We start from the raw sequence: 26,068 nt of genomic DNA, 5'->3' as shown, positions 1-26,068 counted from the left end.
AGGAGATAGGGGTTGCAAAATCTGGTGACAGAGCCTCTTTAAGCCAAATATGAGAGATAATTACTACCTCTTTACTACACCTCCAAAATAGGTTATCTTGTGGCAAGTTCATAACTTTTAATTGGTAGGGTGTTTTATACCATCTTGTCTTATATCTCCTGTATCTTTATACATCTGGAAAATGCTTGTGAATTAGAAAGAATCTCAAGATCTCAATTGGAGCGATTTGAGTGTTAAAGAGGCTCTGGCACCAGTTTATTAATTCCCTATCTCCTAACTGATCTAATAGGTGCTTTGATGCTGATCACCACAGTGTAATTTGTTTTAATTTTTTTTATTTTAAAAGTTATGTTAATTTTTATACATATGCTAATTTGGCTCTAATAGCCAATTGGTAGGTTACACTTTTTTTTCCCTCTGGGCGGTGTAAAGACAACTGTACTACGCTGACAGTCCCTACATCGTCTCCAGCTGTGATGGAGGACTCTCATCCACCACAGTGCTGCTGCTGAAGTTGAGATCACGCTGGATCAGTGATTTCAATGGGAGGCGGAGGTGTTTTTTTTACCGCGAGCGGAAAAAAACGCTTTCGGGGAAAAAAGTGTCATGCTCTTTCCTCCCGCATTTCTGTCTCTGACCTCCCATTGACATCAAGAGATTTCGGACAGTTTCTGGCACTGTGTCCAATGTGGTTTCGGCATTAAAAACAGCGCCAAATAACTCAGTGTGAACTAGCCCTTAAAATCTGGGTATTTTATTTTTTTGTATCAAAGTTTCCATTGTCAAAATATACAGTTACGGGGAGAGGGGCACCCTAGCCTTGTGCCATTGTGTATATCAAAGGGAGAAGAAAGGGTACAGTGTCTTTTTTTTATAAAGAGTCAGTATTGCTTTAATGAAGGGTATAGGGAAGTCAAACCTTTCCAGCACTGCAGACATATAGTCCCATGCCACCCTAACAAAAGCCTTCTCGGCATCTGTACCGAGAAGGGCTAGAGGGATGCGTTGACATTGTGCAAACGAAATTGGATTTTACATTCGGGTTGGGTTGAACTTCCCCTCTTGGCACAGAACTCACCCAATTTGATCAGAGTAAATGAGCCGAGGCAAAACTTATTTTTTATGCGGTTAGCTATAAGTAACGAGTTAGGGAATGTTAAGAATTTGGGGAGCAATATATCTGAGAATGTTTTATAATAGAAGATGAGTAATCCGTCAAGGACCCGGACTTTTACCTCTGGGAAAAGAGGACAACACCTCATTCAATTCACCAAGAGTAAAGGCGGCTAACAAGGCCTCCTCTGCAGTGGTTAAATGTGGGAGAAATCCAGACAAAAAGGTTGCTATAACTCTACCTTTCTCAAGACTATTTGGCTCTCCTTCACCATTGCTAAGATTATATAGATATGTGCAAAATGTGTGGAATTCTGATATTCAGATACTATGTCTTTCATATATTTGACCACCGTCTCCTCATTTTTTGTTATTTTAGAAATACAGGATCTTTCTTTTTGTTTTTTTTTGTTTTTTTTAATCTTTGAACCCTATCCCTTTAAGCATAGTAGTTATATTTGATCCTTTGAAGAGAGCCTTTGCTTCTCCGACATTTAGGAGGTCTTTCAGTTCGGCTACACTGCGTTATTCAGTTCAGTTTTCTTGTAAAGATTCTCTAATACCGAGATATGATTTATGAGCGAATCTATCTGTGATTATCTGGCTTTTTTCACCTTAGCACCTAGTGAGATTAATTCCCCTCTGATGTAAGATATATGGGCATCCCATATGATGGGTGGGGAAGTATCCAGAATGTTGTTAGAAAGTAGAAATACTTCTCAAGTCGCTTCTGCAAAAAAAATATACAATTCTGGTCTCCGAATAACGTTTCATTCAAATGGGGTTTGCCCGTTTTGGACATTTATGGTATATCCACAGGATATGCCATAAATGTCAGATAGATAGATGTAGATCAAAGGTCTGAAAATGGCTTCTTGCACATTTCTTGAGGCTCTGTGCGACAATGAAGGTGATTCAGAGGTAGTGTGAAGGTTTGAATCTAAAGCAGTTCAGATCCCGTCCCATCACCACAACACCTTCTGCAATGGAGTGAAGTGTGTCCAATGTATGATCTATCCGGGAGTCTTGATTTCTATTTAAAGCATAGAGGTCGGCTAGGGTTACCATTGTGTTACCCAAATTCCCCTTCACAAAATATATTTAGCTTCAGGATCTCATTGGTGTGCTACCGCTGTAAATAGTACATGTTTACCAATGCCTATGCTAGTGCTACTAGAGGTCGAGGAATCCTGCTGTGAAACCATAGTGGGAAAAATGGATGGGAGAGGTATGGAACATAAAAGTGTCTAAAATTTGTTTCTTGTAAGAAAAGATCTCAGATCTCACCTTTTGGAAGATAATTATAATTTTTTTGGGGGTTACTGAGGCCGATAGCATTAAGGGATACACTTAAAACTTATCTACCATAGAAAGCGATTGCTTAACATAGCTGCATCAGTATTTCTCAAGGTTTCTTTTTGTAGGAAAGAGTACATAGTATGGAGAACAAATGGAGAGGGTACAAGTTTGAGGGGAAATGGTATTGACCTAATCTGTGAATACAATTATCTGTAAAGGATCGATCTTAACTAGAATCAGTTTACCAGGCTATGCACTGTTACACACAGGTCCTGAGGACAGGACTCCTGCAAAAAGAGAGAAGAAAATGCAAAGAGCAAGACTACAATTAATAATCAACTAATGATGGGTCTGGAATCTCATGTAGAAACAGTAGGTACATAATGGACAACATAGTGAAACTTCAAGTCCATACTCCAGCTAGTTTGTTGAACACTGGTAATTATGTAGCTGAGAGTCCGGAAGGAGTCTTTAAGTTACTGAAGAAGCTTGATCTTGCGTTTAGGAATTTTGGTTTCCATACATGTTATCTAAGTGTCGTGGCACTGCAGGGAATGGAGCTTGGAGACTGATTGGCAGCCAAGAGGGTATGTCCTTTGGGGGAATTTCCAGTTTCTCCGAAATCTTGCCTAAATCATCTGGGTGTTTAATGATGATCTGCTTACCATTGCACAGAACACAGGCTGAGGCCTCATTTACACGAGCGTGTGCGTTTTTCGCGCGCAAAAAACGCCGCGTTTTGCGCGCGTTTGTATTGCGTATGCACTGCGTATACGCAGCCTTGTTGCGTTTTAAACGCGCGCACGACTAGCGTTTGCATCGCGCGTAAAAAACGCAGAGGGGATTAGTGGGACGCCCGCCTACAAATAGGCCAGCTGGCCCAACCCCTGCTTGCTGGTAGAAATCTGTTTGCAAGCTTATTTCCGCCTCTGCAGAAACCACAGTGTTTGTTTTTCCCTTCAAATTGGAATCGCTTTGACACCCAACTATTATGGCTTCGCCAGCACTGGCGCGTGTGCTTCTTCTCTGGATGATCTCACGTCGGTTTGGCCAGCGCCGACACATGCTGCAGCACCACACGCCTGGAAGAAGTCGCATTTGGGTTCATCCACTTGTGGCCCAACGTACAATAAAAGGGCATTTCCATACCCTGTTTGAGGACTTACGCCGGCATCCCGACAAATTTCGATCCTTCTGCCGCATGTCTGTGGCCACATTTGACCTTCTGCTTGAGCAAACTCGCTCTGGTCTCACCTTCCAGAATACGAACATGAGACGCTGCATTTCGCCCGAGGAACGTCTGCTTGTGACCTTGAGGTATGTATGAAGCTGCTATAACTTAGTCCATGCCGCTGTCTGCTTCACCAGCCCCCCACTAACATGTGTTCTTCCTTTCTTTTTCTTTCTCTTTATTTGCTAGATTTCTGGCCACAGGCAATAGTTATCATTCGTTGCATTTTGAATTTCTTTTGGGAGTGACCACCATTTCCTTAATTGTCATATCCACCAGTGTCGTGTTGTGGCAGAGGTTAAAGAGCACGGTCATGCCTCAGTCCACGACAGAACAGTGGCTAAGTATATCAGAGGGATTTCTTAGAGCTACTGAATTTCCAAATTGCATTGGTGCCCTTGACGGCAAACACATTCGTGTGAGAAAGCCCCCACGCAGTGGCTCGCAATACTATAACTACAAGCAGTATTTTTCTATGGTATTGTTAGCCTTGGCGGACACTAATTATTGTTTCACTATTGTTGACATTGGCTCGTATGGAAGCTCGGCAGATGCACGCATATTCCGTACATCAAGAATGGGGAAGCGACTCGTGAATAGGCGACTGGGGTTGCCGGAACCCTCCATCCTCCCGGGCTCCAGCGGGCCCCCAATCCCGTATGTAATCGTGGCAGATGAGGGGTTTGCACTCACAAGGCAAGTCATGCGTCCCTTTGCAAGAAGGGGCTTGGATGACCGTAGGCGCATGTTCAATCTCCGCCTGGGCAGAGCTCGGCGATGTGTGGAATGTGCCTTTGGCATTATGTCGAACAGGTGGCGTGTCTTTCTGTCAACAATGCAATTGTCCATGCATAATGTCACACGTGTTATCCAAGCGGGTGTAGTTCTGCATAACTTCTGCCGCATTAATGATGCAAACTTTGATGCTGACTATATCCTAACACATGCAGACACCACTGACAATGTCCCGGTGATTCCTCTCGGCCGATCTGTCTCCTCCGGCCTTCGAGTTCGTGATACTTTGGCGGCATATTTTGAGTGCCCATCTGGACCAGCACCGTGGGGGGGCTGATGACCTGTGAAGGGGTGAATGTTCTTTTGACGCTTCACTACCCACCTGAGATGTGGGCATTTTTTGTTTTGATTATTTTGGGGGTTGGGGTAGGGACTCGCAAAACATGAGGACCCTTGACGCGGGTTGCGAGCTTATATCTCTCGGGGTTTGAGCAGGACTTTACACAGTTGCCGACTTACTTTGCCCATATATCCTGTTGTGCGGACTCCAGTTAGGGAAGTCCAATTGCAAGTGTACTTATTTTGCTTCAGGGCCCATGGCAGGACCTAAACTTTGCAATCCCTTTCAAGCCATGTCAAACCCCGAGAGATTAACTAAAACCTCATATCACATGCCCATGCATTGGTCCAAAAGGCCAGAAGTGTGTGAGAGTGTAGGCTAAGGAAATGTGTGGCAAACCTTGTGTTGTGTGGTCTAAATGATTAATAAAACGAAATCAAACCATTACCCATAATTTTTTTTATTTAGGGATTCGGACCAATCCCAAATTTTGGGGACAAAAACTTAGACACCAACATGGTGTAACGAAATACAAAATAAAAACATGATCCCACAACATACGTGGCCAGGCCTGCACCACACACAACAGTGCCGTCCAAATATATTGGCACCAACACACTCAGAGGTGTTGGTATAGTTGTCCTGGGGAGGCATATGCCTGCATTTCAGCACCACTATGCTGGACCTGGAGCTGGGTAGGTTGTTCCTGGCCAGCATAGTGGTGCTGATGTGGTGGGTGGAATGTGGGCCCTGCGAAGTGGGGAGCCATAGGGCGCATGTATGGATGCGGACGGGCCATCTGGGGAACAGGGTGGAATTGGCCAGGCACCTGGGCCGTGGGTGGCGGCATGTAATTATTTCGCCACTGCTCTATTGCCGTGAAACACATATGGGGATTGTGTGGCGGTCTGCAAGCGTCGATCAATGTGACGATCGACGCCTGCAGACGGCCCATAAGGTCCATCGGCACCAGGCGTAGGAGGGGGACAATGCTGCGGCCGAAGGCATCATTGCCATCCTCCTCTGCGGCTCGCCTCAGATAGTCCAGTACCCGCGTATCCACCTGGGCAGATGTGGAGGGCTGTGGGGCACGAACACGCCGACTGCGGGCTCGCACGGGCCGCTCCTGGGCTGGAGAGGCAACCGGCCGTTCTGACTGGCCTGGTGCGGGCTCCTGGGGTGTCGGCTCGGGGCTGGGTGGCAGGATATTGGGAGCAGGGGGTTCGGCCACAGACTCCCCCACGTCAGTCTCCTCTGCTGTGTCCTCCAAATTGTCGGTGGTTCTACAAGGAGCAAAAAAAGTATGAGTACAATATCTAACATTGCCCACAACAACACGTTGGCAGACAGGACCTGGGCAAACACACATTACACTTATGCAACGACATAAATGCTTACGTGCGCATATCCATGATGTCCTTCAGGAACATCAGCTGCTTAGTATAAATGTAGGGCCGTTTGCGAGATGCCCCATCTCCGCTGCGTCCCTTGTCACCCATCTCTCGCCTGAATTGATCACGGCAGCTCCGCCACCGTGTCTTGATATCTTGGACTGGTGGATGTAACAAAAACATAACACGCCATCAGAACTATCACCTCTCACTACAAAATGAAGGGCCCTGCAATGGCAATGCGGTGGGGCGTGGGGAAGCACCTGCTCCACCAAAGTTTCTCGTGCTAATGAGCGCAATACACATACAGGGCCCAGGTTTTCGATAGGCATGACAGGCATTGACAGAAAATGCCAGGTACTCACCCAACCGAGTGCGGTCACGGGTTCGGCCAGTCTCCCACTCTTGCCCAAAGAGGTTTTTGGCCACCAACTCCCATGCGTCCTCCTTCACCGTCCTGTTATGATACTCCTCACATCTGGTATCCCATATCGCTGGATGCTCCTGGACAAAAAGTATGAGGCGCTCCACATCCATCCCGCGCGGCATGGCTGTAGTATATGGCTGTGAAACGCTCCAAACTATCCGCACACAACTCTCCTGGCACTGGCTAGACTTGCCCCCTCGCACTTGAAAGGCAGGCACTTCCTGGTTTGGAGTAGCTTTGTGTAGCTTTATAGACTAATTAGAATGGACATAACAGCTCTTGCGTGTTTTTCGCGCATGCAACGCAGGACCGTCCGTGTGGCATGCGTTGTTTTCACGCACCCATTGAAGTCAATGGGTGCGTGTTGCGTGAAAAACGCAAGAATATAGAACATGTCGTGAGTTTTACGCAACGCACTCACGCAGCGCAAAATACACGCATCGTCTAAACAGCCCCATAGACTATTATAGATGCGTACGACACGCGTGAAAAGCACGCGCGTCGCACGCGCGTATAATACGCTCGTGTAAATGAGGCCTAACAAAGAGCAAAGTAAAATGGGATCTTCCTCTCCCTAAGGCTACATTCACAAGAGCTTGACAAATTTACGCGCATAAAATACGCATGTAAATCTGGTTCGTGTGCTGTGCATGATTTTCACACACCCATTGACTTCAATGGGCGTGTAGGTGTGTGAAAAACGCACTAATATTGTACATGCAGTGAGTTTCCTGCAAAGGACACACGCTGCGTGAAAACTCACGCATGTGTGAATGGCCCCATTGAAATCAATAGGTCAGTGTGCTGTGCGTGATTTTCACTCACAGCACACGGACGAGTTTTAAGCTCGTCTGAATGAGCCCTAAGGGTATGTTCACACGTAGTGTTTTCAGCTGTTTTTCGGGCTGTAAACGGATGAAAAATCGGAAGCAGAACGCCTCCAAACACTAGCTAGTGATGCCGGGCTAAAATAACTTTTGACACTGACACCATGGTTGCTTCTTTATAACGTGGGTTGACACGGGGTCGGCCACATCTTTTATTATTATTTAAATATTGAACATAAACATATTAACTTTTTGGTAAACACCCGAATGCCGGCCACCAAACATAGGTGGGCATGTAAGTAATCTACCTTACAAAACCGCCATCTGTGACAAAATAAATCACACCTGTAAATGTAAACAAACAATCGAAACACTTGCAGTACAACGCAAGATCCAAAAACATAATACAGCCCAAAACCACATGCCATATGGAAAAACCATTACGAGCGCTCAACACTCGTAAACATGACATTCGCAAATCACAATGACACATTACCAGAAAAAAAAGAAACCCCCCCATTTTTTTTTATTTTTTTTTTATACCGTAAAGAATTTATTAAGGCAGTAATTAACCCCCATTACATCGCATCTTAGTCTCATTTTTTGTTTTTAAACTTACTCAAAAACCTACCTCTGTAAAAACCTGTTGGGCGGGAGGGAGATTACGGCCCGAAGAGGCCGGAGAGCGGGAGGACCGCACTTTTAAAGGCTCGAGCGAGAGGAGGGGTGAGTACCATTGACCCTCCCTTAGGGGAAGCTCTGGCCAATAACCTCTGGCCTATCATCCACCAATGAACAGCTGCCCTAACAAACCCTGGATCCCTAGCTAACTGATACTATTAACCCCTTACACTCCCTAAAGTCAAAGACCCGGCGGCTATGCACCTGTGGGTCTAATAGACTGTATGCATGACCGTTGAACACCTTTTAACACTAGCTAGTGATGCCGGGCTAAAATAACTTTTGACACTGACACCATGGTTACTTATAACGTGGGTTGACTCGGGGTCGGCCACAGCTTTTATTATTATTCAAATATTGAACTTAAACATATTAACTTTTTGGTAAACACCCGAATGCCGGCCACCAAACATAGGTGGGCATGTAGGTAATCTACCTTACAAAACCGCCACCAGGAGGGCGTGTACTCACACTACACGCGCCTCCGCCCCACCACGACCCCCTGCCAACAAGAAAAGAGCCTGCTCGACATCGTCTTGCAGGCCGGACAAGAATATATCCAAGCCAATGTCTGTGAGGTGAACACCATCCGGCATTAACAGGCATCGGTTATCCCCTTCCAGCTGTCTGTGCCTGATCACAACTCCACAACTGTCCCTCACAAAGCGGGAAACACGAGTATTTAAGAGTCTCCTGCCCCATCCAATGGCATTCCATGGCTCCATGCCATACCACCCTGGGGATTACCTCCTACCATACGAGGACCAGTTCGGGAAAGAAAAAGCGAACTTCTCCAGATCCGACTGGATCAGGGCAATCAACTCACCCAAACGCACCGAGCACAGGTCATTGCCTCCAACATGCAAGACCAAAACAGTCGGCACCAGCCGGTGTCGGCTAATATCCACAACTTCAGATAACGTCTGTAACCTTCGCAGGCCCCGCAGGCCTCTCCAGTAAAACCCAAAGACAGGCCCCCGGGCCGTATCGCTGCTCTCCTTCCGGCCCAAAAAACGTAAGAATGGCCCAGTATCCACACAGACGGCCGGTAACCTAGGAAGAAAAGAAATGACTGCAGAACCAAATCAGGGCGAACATACCCCGCAAAGCAATCCAAACGCCAGCGCCCCATCCGGCGCACCTCAGTATCCGCAAGGCCAAATTCACTGTCAGTCGTGGCCACACCTATGTGAAAAGAATGAGTGCTGAACAAGAAGCCAGAAGCTGACAACGCCCTTTTAAACACAGCAGATAACTGAAACTTTTTAAGCGGGCTGCCATCTATATGTGTCAAAAACTGTGAGCCAGACCTGCGAACGCCCAGGTAAGAAGATACTAAGTGAACTGGGCAACCCGACACCCCTGACTGAACGTAACGAAACCCAACAACCCATGCCGAAAAAGTCAGTTTTAGAACGCCGGATACGAAAACGTAACCCCACTGAAGACAAACTAACGTCTTCAAACAAAAGGCCATCCGGCCGGGAAGCACTAGGGGGGACTAACTCTGATATGCGCCAAAAAAGGCCAGGGAAAAAGCTGCAGCAAAGAGCGACGACTCAAACAGGGAAGCGCACACTAGGGGTAAACAAATCAACAGCTTCAACAATATAGAAATGAAATCAGTCGCCTAGATTCCCGACGAACCGCCGTTTTCTTCCACCCTTTTATTGCTTGCAAAATAAAAAACGATTTAGTCACATCCGACCACCCATGAAGTCATGAAGTTTAAAGAAAAATGCCAAACCTGCGAGGCAGCACGCAAGCAACCCCGACACCCCTTGTCCAGACAAACCTGATAAATACTCAACAATGTAGGTCAAACGAGGGCGTTCCGGTGGCCCAATAACACGATGCCCCACCACCTTAAGCCAAGCATTCCAAGCATTACAATACGCTGTCCACGTAGACAGAGCAAGTGATGACCTGACGTAAGACACTAATTCGGATCCAGGAGCCACCATAAACAATCCGGGCATGCCGTCCCCTCCTGATCTGCCTGCGGGCATAGTAAACGAAACGCCTGGAAGTTAAAACGAGAAAGGGCATCAGCTAATTTGTTGTCAACACCAGGGACATGGCGTGCCCTGAACAGAATGTTGTGCTGCAAGCATCTCAACACCAAACGGCGCAGCAATAAAACCACGGGCAATGAGGAGGAAGTCAAGTGATTAATAGCATGTACCGTGCCAGCATTGTCACACCAAAACAGCACAGAAGAATTCTACATTTTATGTCCCCATAATTCAACAGATGCAATAATAGGAAACATTTCCAACAGAGTTAGATTACCACACCATCCTCTGGCACACCACACGTCTGGCCAATGGGCCGCACACCATGCCGTACCGAAGATGGCCCCGAAACCCAGGCTACCTGATGCGTCTGTGTACAGCTCATAATCAATATTGGAAACAGTAGGCGACCTCCAACACGTGTGCCCGTTGTAATCCTGCAAAAACACAGACCAAACCCTCAAGTCCGCCTTTATACCAGCCATAATACGAACTAGGTTGGTGGGTAAGGAGGCCCCCGCCGTAGACATGGACAAACGACAGGAGAAAACTCTGCCCATGGGCACAACCCTACTAGCAAAAACTAACAGGCCCGCAAGGGATTGTATTTGTCGCAACTGCATTTTTTTTAACCGACAAGGCCGAATCTAAGAGTAATTGCAACTTACTGATTTTGTCCGCGGGCAAACGAAAAACCATATTCAACTAATCAATTTCAATCCCTAAAAATGAAATTATCGTCGAGGGACCCTCGGTTTTTTCGACAGAAAGCAGCCCTGCCGAAACGGCTGGCCAAAAACAAAAGGAACTTAGTAAAAACTGACAACGTGAAGACGCCGGGGGACCGACGAAGAAAAAATCGTCTAAATAATGCGTGACAGACGAACTACCGGTTTCCGCCCGCAGTACCCATTCCAGGAACGAACTAAAAACTTCAAAGTAGTAACAAGAAATGGAACAACCCATGGGTAAACACATGTCATAATAATACGTGTCGTCTAGCTGACAGCCCAACAAATGAAAACAGTGGCCCGGTGCCACCAGTTAAAAAAGACCTCAAAACAGACAATAAATCAGCATCAGAGGGATTATCAGTACGTCATGTGCGAAGGCAATCATACTCACCGGGACCCGAAGCAGAGGTGGTTTGCGACATCAGCGGTGGGAGTACAGGTGTCTCAGGTAACGGAGCAGGCGCAGCTGAGACAGTTGGAATCACCGATTGAGACGACCGACCTGGTCTGTTAGCATCCCTGGATGATGCGTTGCCACGGTCAGAAGCAACACGATTGGAAGAGTGTCCACGAGAGCGTTTAGCGGAAGCTCCTGAGGAACTACTGGAAGACGAAGTCGTCCTATGCCTGGAGTAGCGGCGACTAGAGCGGCGCTACCCACACCGCCACGATGAGTGTTTGCGCTGAGACCTGGACCTGCAACTATGTGACCCGTCACGGGAACGGGATGACCGCGATTTCGAGCGGTCAGAGGCAAGTAGGTATCCCGGGCCCAAATCTCTGTGAACTAAAACTGGCGAAATAGTGTCCATCAAAGCCACAGCGGGAATAGCAGCTTGGCCCTGCTCAGCCGGAAATAAGTCCTCGCCGCTGTCACACAGGGAAAATAATGGCTCATCGTCAAAGGGGCGGGGGGGGAAAGTTCGTGTCACTCGCCTCCACCTGAGGAGTGGTTTGACTGCGGCCTGCCACCGTGGAGGTAGCAAAAGGCGCAGGCCTAAATGCAGGGGTGAGGGGCGCGCCCCTAGGTAGTTCAGCGAGGCCTGCTGTAGATGGAGCCAGGCTCGCATTCACACTGACGGCTTGAGGTGCCGCCATACGGCGCCTAGCACGTCCTAATCCCGTCGGGACAGCGATGCCAGGTGAAGGGGGAACATATTCAACTACCACAGCCTTCGTCTGGATACAAGCAGACCCGGATGGATCCGGTGGGGGAGGAGCAGTGGCGGCCATATAGGGGTAAGCTACCTGCGCTCCATGTCCCTGGGACATGGAGCTCTGACTCACAGTTATGGACGGGGAGAGTCTAGCAGGCGGCCGGGATGTGTGCGCTGACCGCCGGACAGGAGGCGCTGCGCCGATGGCGCCGGGCAGCATGTCTCGTCCAGAAGAGACTGCAGCCAGCCCGGTCCTTCCTGCTGTAAAAATGGCGACGAATCGAATTCTCCATGTTCTCCTGCCGTGTGAGGTCTCGTGAGAAGAGATTACGGCCCGAAGAGCCCGGAGAGCGGGAGGACCGCACTTTCAAAGGCTCGAGCGAGAGGAGGGGTGAGTACCATTGACCCTCCCTTAGGGGAAGCTCTGGCAAATAACCTCTGGCCTATTATCCACCAATGAACAGCTGCCCTAACAAACCCTGGATCCCTAGCTAACTGATACTATTAACCCCTTAAACTCCCTACAGTCAAAGACCCGGCGGCTATGCACCTGTGGGTCTAATATTCTTGTCAGTGCAGATTGTCGCTTAAGAAGTAAGATAGTGTGGTTTTCCCACAGAAATATTTCTGCATTAACACATCCAATTATTGTAAAAGTGTAATAGAATGCAGACTATCCAGGGACCTGCGAAATATATCCCAAAGTCCAGGTGATAGGGAAGCAGTCTGACTTCTATTACTATACTCTTTTGACTAGGCAGCCATGATGAAATTTAGAGTTGTTCTCTCAATAATGATAAGGGAGATGAGCAGTAGCTTGAAACCTCTGTGGTAGTATGGTTCAAAGCCAAGTCTCACGTGCTCTTAGCAGGCGAAAACTGTGCCGCCTGACTTTTCACTTGCTCCATGCCAGCAATAGGGCGATTAAATGTACTGCTATATTTGTTGACAAAGCCCCAATCAACTAGAATGAGGTGAGGGGGCTAGGTATGTGGCACTTACTCAGTAGTCAATGGATGTTAGATCAAGATGTCCAGTATAACAGCCCGTCTGAAAATCCAGGTTGTGACTTCAGTAGCTGTCAGGCTAAACTGCACAACATGGCCGTATTAACCCAGCTGCCTCAGGTGGTGCCTGCCGGATGTTTCTCCCGCAGTGCTCAGTTGGCAGGAGCCAGGGGATGTCGGCTGAGGTGGTGGTAATAGGTGGTACTTCTTGGATTGCCAGCGGATGCGTCAGATGGTGCCTGATCCAGAAATCTAAGCCGCGGGCACGCGTCTGAAAATTTCCCATGGGCCCGAAGGAGTCCAAATCGGCCTCGGATTGCCCCTGGATCGGCCAGCAGGACCTCGTGAGTAGTATACTCAATGTTAGTGGCAAACAAAGGGGATTAAGAGAATGGATAAATTATCCATTCTCTTAATCCCCTTTGTTTGCCACTAACATTGAGAGCCTCCTGAGAGTAAGCCCGAACAGCTCAGCGTCCAAGCTACCACCACATGGGATAACATACGCAACCTCCAGAAATACCATAAATAAAGACAAGCATACAAATAGTTGGAAATAAAAGGCCGTGGTGTTTATTATGGGTAACAAATATATTAATAAATCTTTATAATCAACTTGAATAACTGAGTAATTAAATAAATAGTGTCCAATACTGAAATGTCCAATAAATAAGCACTTGTCCACACAGCATTAGCTGTGCGACAACCCACAACAAACACTGCAACGGGGATTCAGTCCATGAAAAAAGAGGAGGGTGGACGGGGCTTCTTCAAACGGCTTCCTCTTCAGACGAACTGCTGATCGGACCAGACAGCAAGGCCTTTTATCCTCCAGGATTTCCCACCGCTCAGCTGCTCAAACCAGTCCCTGGACTGTTGTCAACATCTGCCTGATCACGAGGTTAAACCTGAGGAAACTTCCAGAACAAGGTAAATACCAAAACACACCCCACAGAATGGGTGTGGGAAGATACCAAGACACAAATAGGGGGAAAAGCAGAATATAGAACTAACAAAAGAACAGAATCGAGGAAAAGAAGGATAGAAAAACGGGGAAAACAGGGGTGCGAAGTGATCCCATGTGTCCCCCACGCTATGCGCTCTAAAGGGGGGCCTCTCATAGGCACTGATTTTCATTGTATGCACTGATCTTCCTACACAGTATTGCAGCTGTTTATTAGGAGACACATAGTAAGTTGATGAGATGAAGGACAATCCACCATGTTTGTAGATCCCCTCCCCCCCCCCACAATGCAGAATGTGGCTTTTACACAAATCTTCACTTGATTATGGTAAATATCACTATGCAAATGACCCTCTGGATTAAAAATTCAGGTTGCTGGGCAACCAGATATATTTGATGTTTACATTGTATTATAATTATGTTTGAAATATCACAGAAATGCCATTAATAACCTGCATCTTCAGATGTTTATTATCATCTTTCCTTTCACGGTTTGTTACTTTACAAATTCTTTATAGTTTTACATTAGAATTTTAATAAGGTGTTTAATGAATATTTATAACGCATAGAAAATCTAAAAAGACCAAGAATATTGGAGGGGAGTACAATAGAAATAAACCTCCAACTTATTAGCATTTCTTGACTGTACGTGTCACTGATATAAGGCAGGTTTAAAAGTTGGGGAAACCTGCACACTGGACAAGACTGGCTTTATGGAGAGAAAAATTCGAGATCTGTAGCTCTACACATAGTGCCACGGCCCCTTTATTTTCGCAAGCAGCTGTCGGACCTATACCGATCAGCTGATTGATAGCATATCGCTAAAATAAGCTATTAGTGGGACTGAAAACCCCCCTTTAAGGGGGTTTTCCCCACTAACAACATTTATCACCTATCCACAGGCGTGAAAGTTTTCATCGGTTTTACTGTTTTTTTTTTGGGAGGCAGGATAAACAAACAACAGCATTTTTTAATCATTACGTAATGATTTTATAGTTCAGGTCCTTAAGAGCGATGTGATACCACTTGTGTACACTTTTTTTCTGTAGATTTTTTTTACATAAGAAAGCATTTTAATGTGAACATTTTTTGGGGAGTTGATTTCTTTTTTTTTAGATTTTTTTCTAAACATTTTCTTTTCCTTTTATAAAAATGTTTCAGTCCCACTAGGAGACTAGACTATGTGATCGGTTGATCGCTCATATAATGCTCTGCAATAATTCTGCTTTGCAGTATATTATGCCTGTCAGCATAAGGCTTTATTCAGACGAACGGGAAATACGTCCGTGCAACGCGCGTGATTTTCACGCGCATTGCACGGACCTATATTAGTCTATGGGGCCGTGCAGACATGTCCGTGATTTTTACTCAGCGTGAGTCAGCTGAAAAAAAGTCACGACATGTCCGTTCTTTGGGCGTTTTTCGCGCATCACGCACCCATTGAAGTCAATGGGTGCGTGAAAACCACGCATGTCGCACGGAAGCACTTCCGTGCGAACAGCGTGATTTGCGCAACAGCTGTCAAAAGGATGAAAAACATAAAAGCACCACGGCCTTTTCTGTTTACAAACATCCAAACGGAGTGTCATAATGATGGCGGCTGCGCGAAAAGCACGCAGCCGCGCATCATATGCTGATGCACCACGGAGCTGTTAAGTGCCTTTTGCGCAGGCAAAACGCCACATTTTTTGCCGGCGCAAAAACGGCACGCTCGTGTGAATCTAGCCTTAAACCGACAGGCAACCTATTAAGCCAATAGGCTAATAGGTCTAGCAAGATGGCATACCTGCAGCCATGGTTAGGCCACTACTAACACTCCTCCATATAACAGTGTAGCTGGGAAATTGTATATAAACCTGAATTAGCTAAATAATATTTAAAGTGTACTAATCCAGGGATTCATTCTGGTTGCTATATTTAGGGTCAGAAAGTGTTTTTCTTCCCCCGAGGATGAAAAAAATAGCCTTGTGCCTTATGGGTATTGTTTTGCCTTCCTCTTGTTACTACATGATAATAGGTTGAACTACATGGATATATGTATTTTTTCAACTTTACTAAATATCGTACTAGTGTATGTTAATAGAGCTAGCCCAAAATTATCAATTTCATAATATATATTTATAGTGGCTGGAGTTCTTGTTTTATCTGTTAGAGCTACAAATTTCCTGCTTCCCTTCACGTAGCCATAGAATTAAATGATAAAATTCTGTCTGTCTGCATCCACCACTAGGGGGGAGTATACTACATACGAATGTACACAGCTCAAATAGAACTCCATAATAAATCCATCTTTAACCCCTTAAGGACACAGCCTGTTTTCAGCTAATGGCCCTTGCCATTTTTTTCAAATCTGGCATGAGTCACTTTATGTGATAATAACTTTGGAATGATTTAATTTTTTCAAGCGATTCTGAGATTGTTTTTTCATCTCACATTTTCAAGAAAATTTCAAAAGTCAATTTTTTCAGGGACCAGTCCAGATCTGAAGTGGCTTTGAGGGCCTTATATATTTGAAACCCCTTATAAAACCCCGATTTTAAAAACTGCACCGCTCAAAATATTCGGAACAGCATTTAGAACGTTTCTTAACCCTTTTGGTGTTTCACAGAAAATAAAGCAAATTAGAGATAAAATGTAAAAATTTTATTTTTTTTGCAGAAAATCTATTTTAATTCATTTTTTTCTGTAACACAGAAGGTTTTCACCAGAGAAACGCAACTCAATATTTATTGCCCAGATTCTGCTGTTTTAGGAAATATCCCACATGTGGTCCTAGTGTGCTAATGGACTGCAACACAGGCCTCAGAAGCAAAGGGGCACCCAGTGGATTTTGAGGCCTCCGTTTTATTAGAATATATTTTAGGCACCATGTCAGGTTTGAAGAGGTTTTGTGGTGCCAAAACAGTGTAACCCCCCCCCCCCCCAAACACCATTTGGCACACTACATCCCTTAAGGAATTTATCTAGGGGTGTAGTGAGCATTTTAACTCCACAAGTGTTTTCTGCTGAATTTAGTGGAATTAGGCCGTGAAAATTAAAATCTATGTTTTTTCTAATAAAATGTCGTTTTAGCTCCGATTTTCCATTTCCACAATAGATAAAGGAGAAAAAAGCACCACAACATTTGTAATGTCAACTCTTCTGAGCACGGCAATACCCCATACGTTGTGATAAACTGCTGTTTGGACCCACGGCATGGCTTAGAAGTGAAGGAGCACCATTTGGCTTTTGAAGCTCAAATTTGCTGGAATGGTTTGTGGCGCCATGTCACATTTGCAAAGCCTCTGCGAGAATAAGTCAGTGGAAAGTACCCAAAAGTGACCACATTTGGGAAACTACACCCCTGAAGGAATTGATTGATATAGTGGGCATTTTGACCCCACAGTTTTTTTGCTAAATTTAGTGGAATTATGCTGTGAAATTGAAAATTTATTTTTTTCTGATGAAATGTGGAAATTTTCAATTTTCATAAGGAAAAAAGGAGAAAAAGCACCCCAACATTTGAAAACAAATTTCCTCCTGACTACAGCAATACCCCACATGTGCTAATAAACTGTTGTTTGGACACATGGCAGGGCTCAGTAGGGAAGAAGTACCATTTGGCTTTCAAGCTCAAGTTTTGCTGGAATGGTTTTCGGGTGTTATGTCGCATTTGCAAAGCCCCAACACAGTGGAAACCCCCCAAAAGTGACCTCATCTTTAAAACTAAAGCCCTCAAGGAATTTATTGAAGGGTATGGTGAGAATTTAGACCCCACAGGTTTTTTTGTGGAATTTAGTGGAATTAGGACGTGAAAATTAATATTAACACTTTTTCCACTAAAATGTTGACATTTTTCATTTCTACCAGGGTGAAAGGAGAAAAAGCACCCCCAACATTCATAAAGAAATCTCTCCCGAGTACGGCAATGCACCATATGTGGTCATAAACTTCTGTTTGAATACACGGCAGGGCTCAGAATGGCAGGACCGCTACTTGGCATGCAGATTTTCCTGGAATGGTTTTTCGGTGCCATGTCGCATTTGCAAAACCCCTGCCGGAACAAATCAGTGGAAGCCTCCCAAAAGTGACCCCATTAGGATAACTACACCCCTGAAAGAATTTATAAAGGGGTATAGTGAGCATTTTGACCACACAGGCTTTTTGCTGAATTTAGTGGAATTATACTGTGAAATAGAAAATTATTTTTTTTCGGACAAAACTTGGACATTTTTAATTTGTACAAGGAATAAAAGAGAAAAAGCACCCCAACATTTGAAAATAAATTTCTCCCGATTACGACAATACCCCATATGGGGTCATAAATGGCTGTTTGGAAACACGGCAGGGCTCAGAAAGGCAGGAGCGCAATATGTCATGCAGATTTTGCTGGCTTGATTTTTGGGGGCCGTGTTGCATTTGCAAAACCCTGAGTTACCAGAGTACAGTGGAACCCCCCAAGAAGTGACCCCATTTTAGGAACTACAGCCCTCGAGGCATTTATCATTTGCCTGGACATATGACAGGGATCAGAAGTGAAGAGCACCATGTGCATTTCAAGTCTATTTTGGTGATTTTTAAATCAAAGAATTTTGTTTTATTATGAGGATATGCATAATACATGACAGTATTCATAGAACAAAGTAGTGAAATCAGCAAAGAAAAATAACAGAAGTACTAATAACACACCATTTGCTGACCTTTGATACAATACAGGTCATAGATAGTACATTGATATATATGCTCCAGACCATGCAAGGCCAGATTCCTTTTATCAAGAAGAGAGGAAAAATACAAGACAAATCAACTACTTTCAACATCCATGTACAAAACAGGTCACCGACCTCACTCATTGGAATCAAGGACCATAACACAAGTATGTGCGCTTTAATCCTTGTAATATGAACTGTGGGTTCAGTCATGCCATTTGTACGTAAATTTGGAAAACTGAAGGTGTTGAGTTGCGATCAATTTCTCATATGCACATATGGAGTTGACCAAATTAATGATTTCCTGCACATGAGGTTGGGCGTTAGATTTCCAATGTCTTGTTAGCACCAGCTTTGTAGCCATGAAAATATGTGTTATGATGGCATGCGAGGTGCCCGCGAAATGTCCTAGGCCTATTAGCAATAATGCCAATTCCCACTAGGGGACTTGAGGGCCGGCACCCCTGATCTGTACTCTAATGCATTGCACTAACCACGTAGTGCAATGCATTAGAGCTGTCAGTCATTCACTGACAGCAAGCCTATTTGGTCCCGTCTCTGGATGGGAAAAAATCCCACACACAACCCTCATTATCCACTTTATTGCGACTAAAAAAATGCAGTTATCGAAGTAGTCATCGAATCTGAAGTAGTCCAACAAGCGAAAATGTAAAAAAACATAAAAATAATTAGTAACATATAATAAAGGTAAATAATTCTTATACTTACCTTTCCTGGGTCCAGCGCTGGAGCCGCAATGCCAGCGAGCTGAGCCCTATATCTAATCCTATCATGTGTGTTACTGTCTGCTCGGCCCTTTATCTAATCCTATCATGTGTAATACAGTCTGCTGAGCCACTGTATCTAATCCTATAATGTGTGATACTGTCTGCTGAGCCGCTGTATCTAATCCTATAATGTGGATACTGGCTGCTGAGCCGCTGTATCTAATCCTATCCATATCTATAGGGTCGTATTGCTATAGATATGCTGTCTCATACACTGTGTTCCAAATTATTATGCACATTGGATTTAAGTGTCATAAACATTTAATTATTAGTTTTTCAATTAAACTCATGGATGGTAGTGTCTTAGGGCTCTTTGGATCATGGAAATCAATCTCAGACACCTGTGATAATTAGTTTGCCAGGTGTGCCCAATCATAGGAAAACTACTTAAGAAGGACGTTCCACATTATTAAGCAGGCCACAGGTTTCAAGCAATATGGGAAAGAGAGAGGATCTCTCTGCTGCCGAAAAGCGTGAAATAGTGCAATACCTTGGACAAGGTATGAAAACATTGGATATTTCAAGAAAACTTAAGCGTGATCATCGTACTGTGAAAAGATTTGTGACTGATTCAGAGCACAGACGGGATCGTTCAGATAAAGACATAATGAGGAAGGTTTCTGCCAGACAAATTAATAGGATTAGGAGAGCAGCTGCTAAAATGCCATTGCAAAGCAGCAAACAGGTATTTGAAGCCGCTGGTGCCTCTGGAGTCCCGCGAACCTCAAGGTGTAGGATCCTCCAGAAGTTTGCAAGTGTGCATAAAGCTATTATTCGGCCACCCCTAAACAATGCTCACAAACAGAAACGGTTGCAGTGGGCTCAGAAATACATGAAGACTAATGTTCAAACCGTGTTGTTTACTGATGAGTGCCGTGCAACTCTGGATGGTCCAGATGGATGGAGTAGTGGATGGTTGGTGAATGGCCACTATGTCCCAACAAGAACACCGAAAAAGGCCATACTTACAAATGGACACAGCAAGGTCAGAAACACTGATGAAGGAGAGTGAACAGGTTCATTTAAATAATAATAGCCACTCCCACTAGTCTTGAGGGGAGTGGCGTGTGGTGCATAATGTGTGTAATAAAAAATAATAAATGAATGGTGTATGTGCAAGTGATGTAAGTGAAATATAGGGGGCAGTAGTGAGTAAAGTGCCTAAATGAAAATAAATTAATAATGGGGTGTAAGAGTGTGAAACATGGAGGGATAGTGTGTAAGTCATGAGGCGCAATGTGTATAGCCAGGTAAAAGCCTATTTGATAATGCATAGAGCGGGCTACCCTGCTTGCTAAGCCCTTGTTTTTATCTGTTCGGTTTTTATTTACATGTCCCAACAAGGCGGCGACGTCAGCAAGGAGGTGGCGGACTCATGTTTTGGGCTGGAATCATGGGGAGAGAGCTGGTAGGCCCCTTTAGGGTCCCCGACGGTGTGAAAATGACCTCTGCAAAGTACATAGAGTTTATGACTGACCACTTTCTTCCGTCGTACAAAAAGAAGAACCGTGCCTTCCGTAGCAAAATTATCTTCATGCATGACAATGCTCCATCTCATGCTGCAAAAATACCTCTGTGTCATTGGCTGCTATGGGCATAAAAGGAGAGAAACTCATGGTGTGGCCTCAACCCTATTGAGAACCTTTGGAGCATCCTCAAGCAAAATATCTATGAGGGTGGGAGGCAGTTCACATCAAAACAGAAGCTCTGGGAAAGATATTCAAGCAGAAACTGTCCAAATACTCACAAATTCAATGGATGTAAGAATTGTGAAGGTGATATCAAAGAAAGGGTCCTATGTTAACATGTAACTTGGCCTGCTAAGTTTTTTTTGATTGAAAGAGCTTTTGATTTCTGTAAATATGACGACCTGATGCTGCAAATTCAACAAATTACCATTTTAGTTCTCTTTACAGCCTTTAAAATGTTTTGATCTCTGTTGTGCATAATAATGTGAAACAGTGCATTTTGAGTTTTTTACTTCTAAAAAAAAATCTGATTTGTTCAATAAAATTCGCATTATACTCCAACAGTTGATGGCTTGAAGATTATACTGACTGTCATTTGCATCGACTATTTAGGAAAATCAGCGAAAAATGACATTTGCATAATAATTTGGAACGCGGTGTGTGTATATATATATATATATATATATATTTTACATACATACATACACACATATACATACACGCACGCATTTTCTTAGGGGGGACACATATGTATTGGGGATATTCCCCCTGATGCTTTAAGTCCTTAGTGACGCCCCTGGCTGCTAGTGCTGCATTGTTGGATCACTTAGGAGACCCAGCGATGCAACTGAAAGCTGCGGGCCATTGGCCATGAGAAGTTTGTAGGGGAGGCCCAAGAAGAACCTTTGCATTGGGGCCCATGAGTCTTTAGCTACGCCCCTGGTTATCAGTCATACCTGAGCCCAGGGGCCTGGAGGGCCCAAAGGCCCTTCTGCCACATAAGAAGACAACAGTAACAGTTTTTGCATTAGGACCCAGGAGCTTCAAGTTACACCTCTGAGAATAGAGAATGATTGAAGTTGCACCCGCAATGTGGTAATGCCCAAGATTTTACCATGAATCGTGGGTGACCAAATGTTGCCATGTAGCTCTATCCTTAATAGATTTATAACTTAATAGAAGTTTGTAAAGAAACATAAATTTGATTTAAAGCAGAGAGAACCGTGATATCCTTGTCTTACAATAAATCTTTTACTCTGATATGGAAGAAATTCATGGGGAAATTCACTATCTCACTTTGCAAGTCTTGTTTGTGCGGACTTAGCTTATATTTTTTCCATTGCAGCACATAGAGACGAACACAGCAGAAAGTGTGGATTCATAAATCATCAGATGTGAATTATTTAGCAGCTGACCGAGTGTGAAATAAGAGTTGCCTTTTCCTGTATAGGCAGAAATGTGACAATCATTTTATACCATATAGTCCTTCAGTAGCATCTTATTGGGAGCAGCTGGTGGTTCTTGATGTGCAGTTTCAATTGGGATGAATATGAAAAAAAAATTCAGATTCTAAATTAATATTTTATTCTCACTAGGTTTCTGGCATCTGCATTTAAATGGGTTGTTTTCTATGGCTGTGAGACACAATAGCCAGGCTGAAATGGCTTTCTCTGCTGGAAGCCTTATTTTGCCTTACCTTTCATACAAGACTAATGGGAATAACAAGTGACGGATAAAAACCAATAACGCAGTGGGAGAAGTTTTACTTTCCTTTATTTCTTTCCTGTATTTAAAGGAGTTTTTCCACAAAAAAGACATATATGACATATCAGTTACAAGTCGTTTGAGGTTTGGCAGCAGGAACTCCCCCAGATTTCAGTGATGGCATGGTCCTAGTGGTCGCCTAACATGAATAGTTTCCACTGAAATCAACTAGGGTTACAGAAACCTCCAACTCCCTCTCACTCCGAGGTTCCCATATATCCTATTGCTTCCAATAGAGAGGATGCATTGAGTAGCTATAGGGGTCACAGCGGTCGCATTTGCGACCGGGCCCTGAATCCAGGGGTTCCATGGCTCCCTCACCACATCTTTCCACAGTTACTGTAGTAACTGAGGCCTATGTTGTAAACTACACAGGCCCCTGTTACTACAGTAACATCTCCATATACTTACCCTCCTTGCTCCTGAGTCGGGTGATCTTTGGGTACGGCGTCAGGACGTTGTATGCGTGGTGCACATAACGTTGTGACTCTGAATGGCTTCGGAATCCAGCGCTAAGCCCGAAGATTACCCAACTCAAGAGTGAGGAGGGTAAATAAATGGATACTGACTTCTGGGGCTCTGTATCCAGGCATATCATGTGTGATACTGTGTGCTGGGGCAATGTATCTAAGCCGATCATGTGTTATACTGTATGCTGTGCCACGGTATCTAATCCTTTTATGTGTGATACTGTCTGCTGGGACCCTGTATCTAAGATTATTATGTGTGATACTGGCTGCTGAGCCGGTTCATTTAAGGTTTCGTTCACATCTGTGTTGGGACTCCGTTCATGGCTTCTGTCTGACATTTCCGTCAGGGGAACCCATGAACGGAATCCGAACTGAAACCATAGGTTTCCGTTTGCATCACCATTGATTTCAATGGTGACGGATCCGGTGCAAATGGTTTCAGTTTGTCACCGTTTTGTAAAGGTTCCGTTGTTTTGATGGCATCAATACCGTAGTAGACTGCGCTATTGATTCCGTCAAAACAACGGAACTCTTACACATCGGTGACAAACGGAAACCATTTTCACTGGATCAGTTACCATTGAAATCAATGGTGAAGCAAACGGAAACCTATGGTTTCCGTTTGGATCCGTTCATGGGTTCCCCTGACGGAAAGCTCAGAACGGAGCCCTGACGCAGAAGTGAACAAAGCCTTTTATGTGTGATACTGTCTGCTGAGTTGCTGTACAGTATTTAATACTATCATGTGTGATACTGTCTGCTGAGCCAATGTATCTAATCCTATCCAGTGGTGTAGCTATAGGGGTCTTTGTCTTATAGATATGCTGTCTCGGATATATGTATTTTTTTTGGGGGGGCGTGGCATATACCTTGGGACTTGTGCCCCTGATATTGTAAGACCCTAGCCATGTTCCTGGCTGCAAGTACTGCATCAATAGGTCACTTAGGAAAGGCGGGAGCAAGAAGAACTTTTGCATCAGGGCCCATGAGCCTTTAGATATGCCCCTGGCTGTAGACAACAAGTTAAAAGTATTGTGTTCCTTGGACAAACCCATTTGTATTGCTATGGACCTCACTCTCCTCTGTGTCTTCTCCAGGTAACTAATTAATCTTAGAAGAGTCTGCCGAAGCTAAGCTGATCATAAGGTGTCCTGGAGAAATCAGCTGTAATCTTACGGGGAACCCAGCAGTAAATATTCAATTCCCTTGCAGATCCACCACAGGGTAACATATTTTCAGATTGAAGTCAAGAGTGTCTGTATAATGCATGGACGGGCTGGGTCCTCCAGAGGCGCTCTATGTATCTGCTATTCGTTCTTGAATATAGATGTGGATCTTGAACGGGGGACCCTGACTTATTAACTCAGAATCCCCTAATAGAGTATTTGAAAGAGTTTTCTAAATCAGAACACCCTTAAATGTAAATGTTTCTTGCCCAATTCTCCTTTTAGAGGTCATTGTGGGCACAATCTAATTTGCAATGCTTGTTTGTGTATTGTTCAGTGATCACTAGTGATGTTTATATGTTCACCAATATATACTCAGGTGTTCCTATTTTTTTATTTGGCTACTCCTTACCCGTTGATTTTCATTCGCCATGTGATCAATACTATATTTAGTTTTCCTACTCTGTCTTGTAGTCTGTATGATCACCTCAAGGCTCCCTTGTCTGTAATTGATGTTTCTTCGATACCACAGACAAGATCAGTAGTTGTCACTCCCCCTTCTATAATGACAGAGACAGATACACCAAAATACATTTCTCTATAAGTAGCCTGGATAATAGCTGAATGTTACCCGCTGTGAGTTCATTAAGGACATTTTCACATTATCATCCATTCACATCTAAACTCTTAACAACAAAAACTGTTGAAATGTTTATTATAAGGATGACCCGTTGATTTGATAGAAGAGTTGTGATTCTCGATTTTTGCTGTAGTATCACTGTCCGAGAAATTATTATCTGCCAAGCAGTTCCCCTGGCAAAAGTAATGGATTAGAAAAGGTACTGCGGGCAGGGCATGAGATGTCCATAGAAGATAACCACTAATATTAGATTGTGGAGGTCGTGCATATCATAGTAGCAGACAAGGCGGCTACTTTGGGGCTCATCAAGGAAGGGGGAAATAATCCGGTTGCCCACAACCTTCTCGAGGGGTAGTGTGAACCTGCACAAGGTGCTCTCTCCACAGGAATCTCCACTGAAAAGCAGCCTGAGGGCCACAAGTAGGAGGATCAAGAGGCCCCAGACTGTCCTGTTACAAGTATGGTGAGATGAACCAGCACTATGAGGGTTGTCCTATTTTCCTCATGCTATGGGGTCCACTCTCTTCTGTATCTGCTCTAGGAATCTCATTAGTTTTCGGATAGTTGTATGATATGTTGCCTAATTTTTTAGCATAAACAAATTGTTCCCATCCAATTTTATACAGTGGTATCAGTGCTTTATATGTGTAGTATGAATTTCACCCTAGGACAAGTACCCTCCTTTCCCATGGCTATTGAGTTCACCAAGATACTAATGGCAATGATGCTGGCAGGGATAGTCAGCTGAGATGGATCCTTCAGATTGAATTTTACCCTCCACGAATAAGGGTTGTCTTGCAGCTACTCATCTAATGCCATCTTGCATACTGACATCACCACTACAGCCAGTGATTGGCTACCACAGTCACGTGTCCATGTACAACACATAATCAGGCTGCCAATGTAAACAAGTTCGGTGGTGCGGAGACTCAGAAAAATTTACAAAAGGGTCCTCAGCTTTGGACAATCCTTACTTGTTAGAAGGGTCCCTTGACATTGAGCTAATCATAAAGTGTCCCCCTGGTGGGATGCCCAGTGATCAGCTTGTGGAAATCCGGTAATAATTTCCCTGCAGCACCACCACAGGGGGAATTAATCATTACACAGTGACTATTCATATCAATGATCAGGTAATGGTAAAGTAAGCGCAAACCACTGATCC

The 26,068-nt window shown here is 44.4% G+C and overlaps 1 protein-coding gene across 1 annotated transcript; it reads right to left on the bottom strand.

The window, feature by feature from the left end:
* Positions 1 to 5,215: 5,215 nt before the first annotated feature.
* LOC142760699 (uncharacterized) lies at positions 5,216 to 6,241 on the bottom strand. The gene is made up of 2 exons (XM_075863888.1): positions 6,117 to 6,241; positions 5,216 to 6,001 (listed from the first exon to the last, which is right to left on the bottom strand). Exons 1-2 carry the CDS (start codon positions 6,215 to 6,217, stop codon positions 5,338 to 5,340), a joined length of 765 nt encoding a protein of 254 aa, XP_075720003.1. The 5' UTR covers positions 6,218 to 6,241; the 3' UTR covers positions 5,216 to 5,337.
* Between the last annotated feature and the right edge of the window lie 19,827 nt (positions 6,242 to 26,068).

This window comes from Rhinoderma darwinii, chromosome 4 (assembly GCF_050947455.1).
Source record: "Rhinoderma darwinii isolate aRhiDar2 chromosome 4, aRhiDar2.hap1, whole genome shotgun sequence".
NCBI classification, from domain to species: domain Eukaryota; kingdom Metazoa; phylum Chordata; class Amphibia; order Anura; family Rhinodermatidae; genus Rhinoderma; species Rhinoderma darwinii.
Note: the sequence above shows the minus strand (reverse complement) of the source record. Positions and strands in the feature narration are given on the sequence as shown.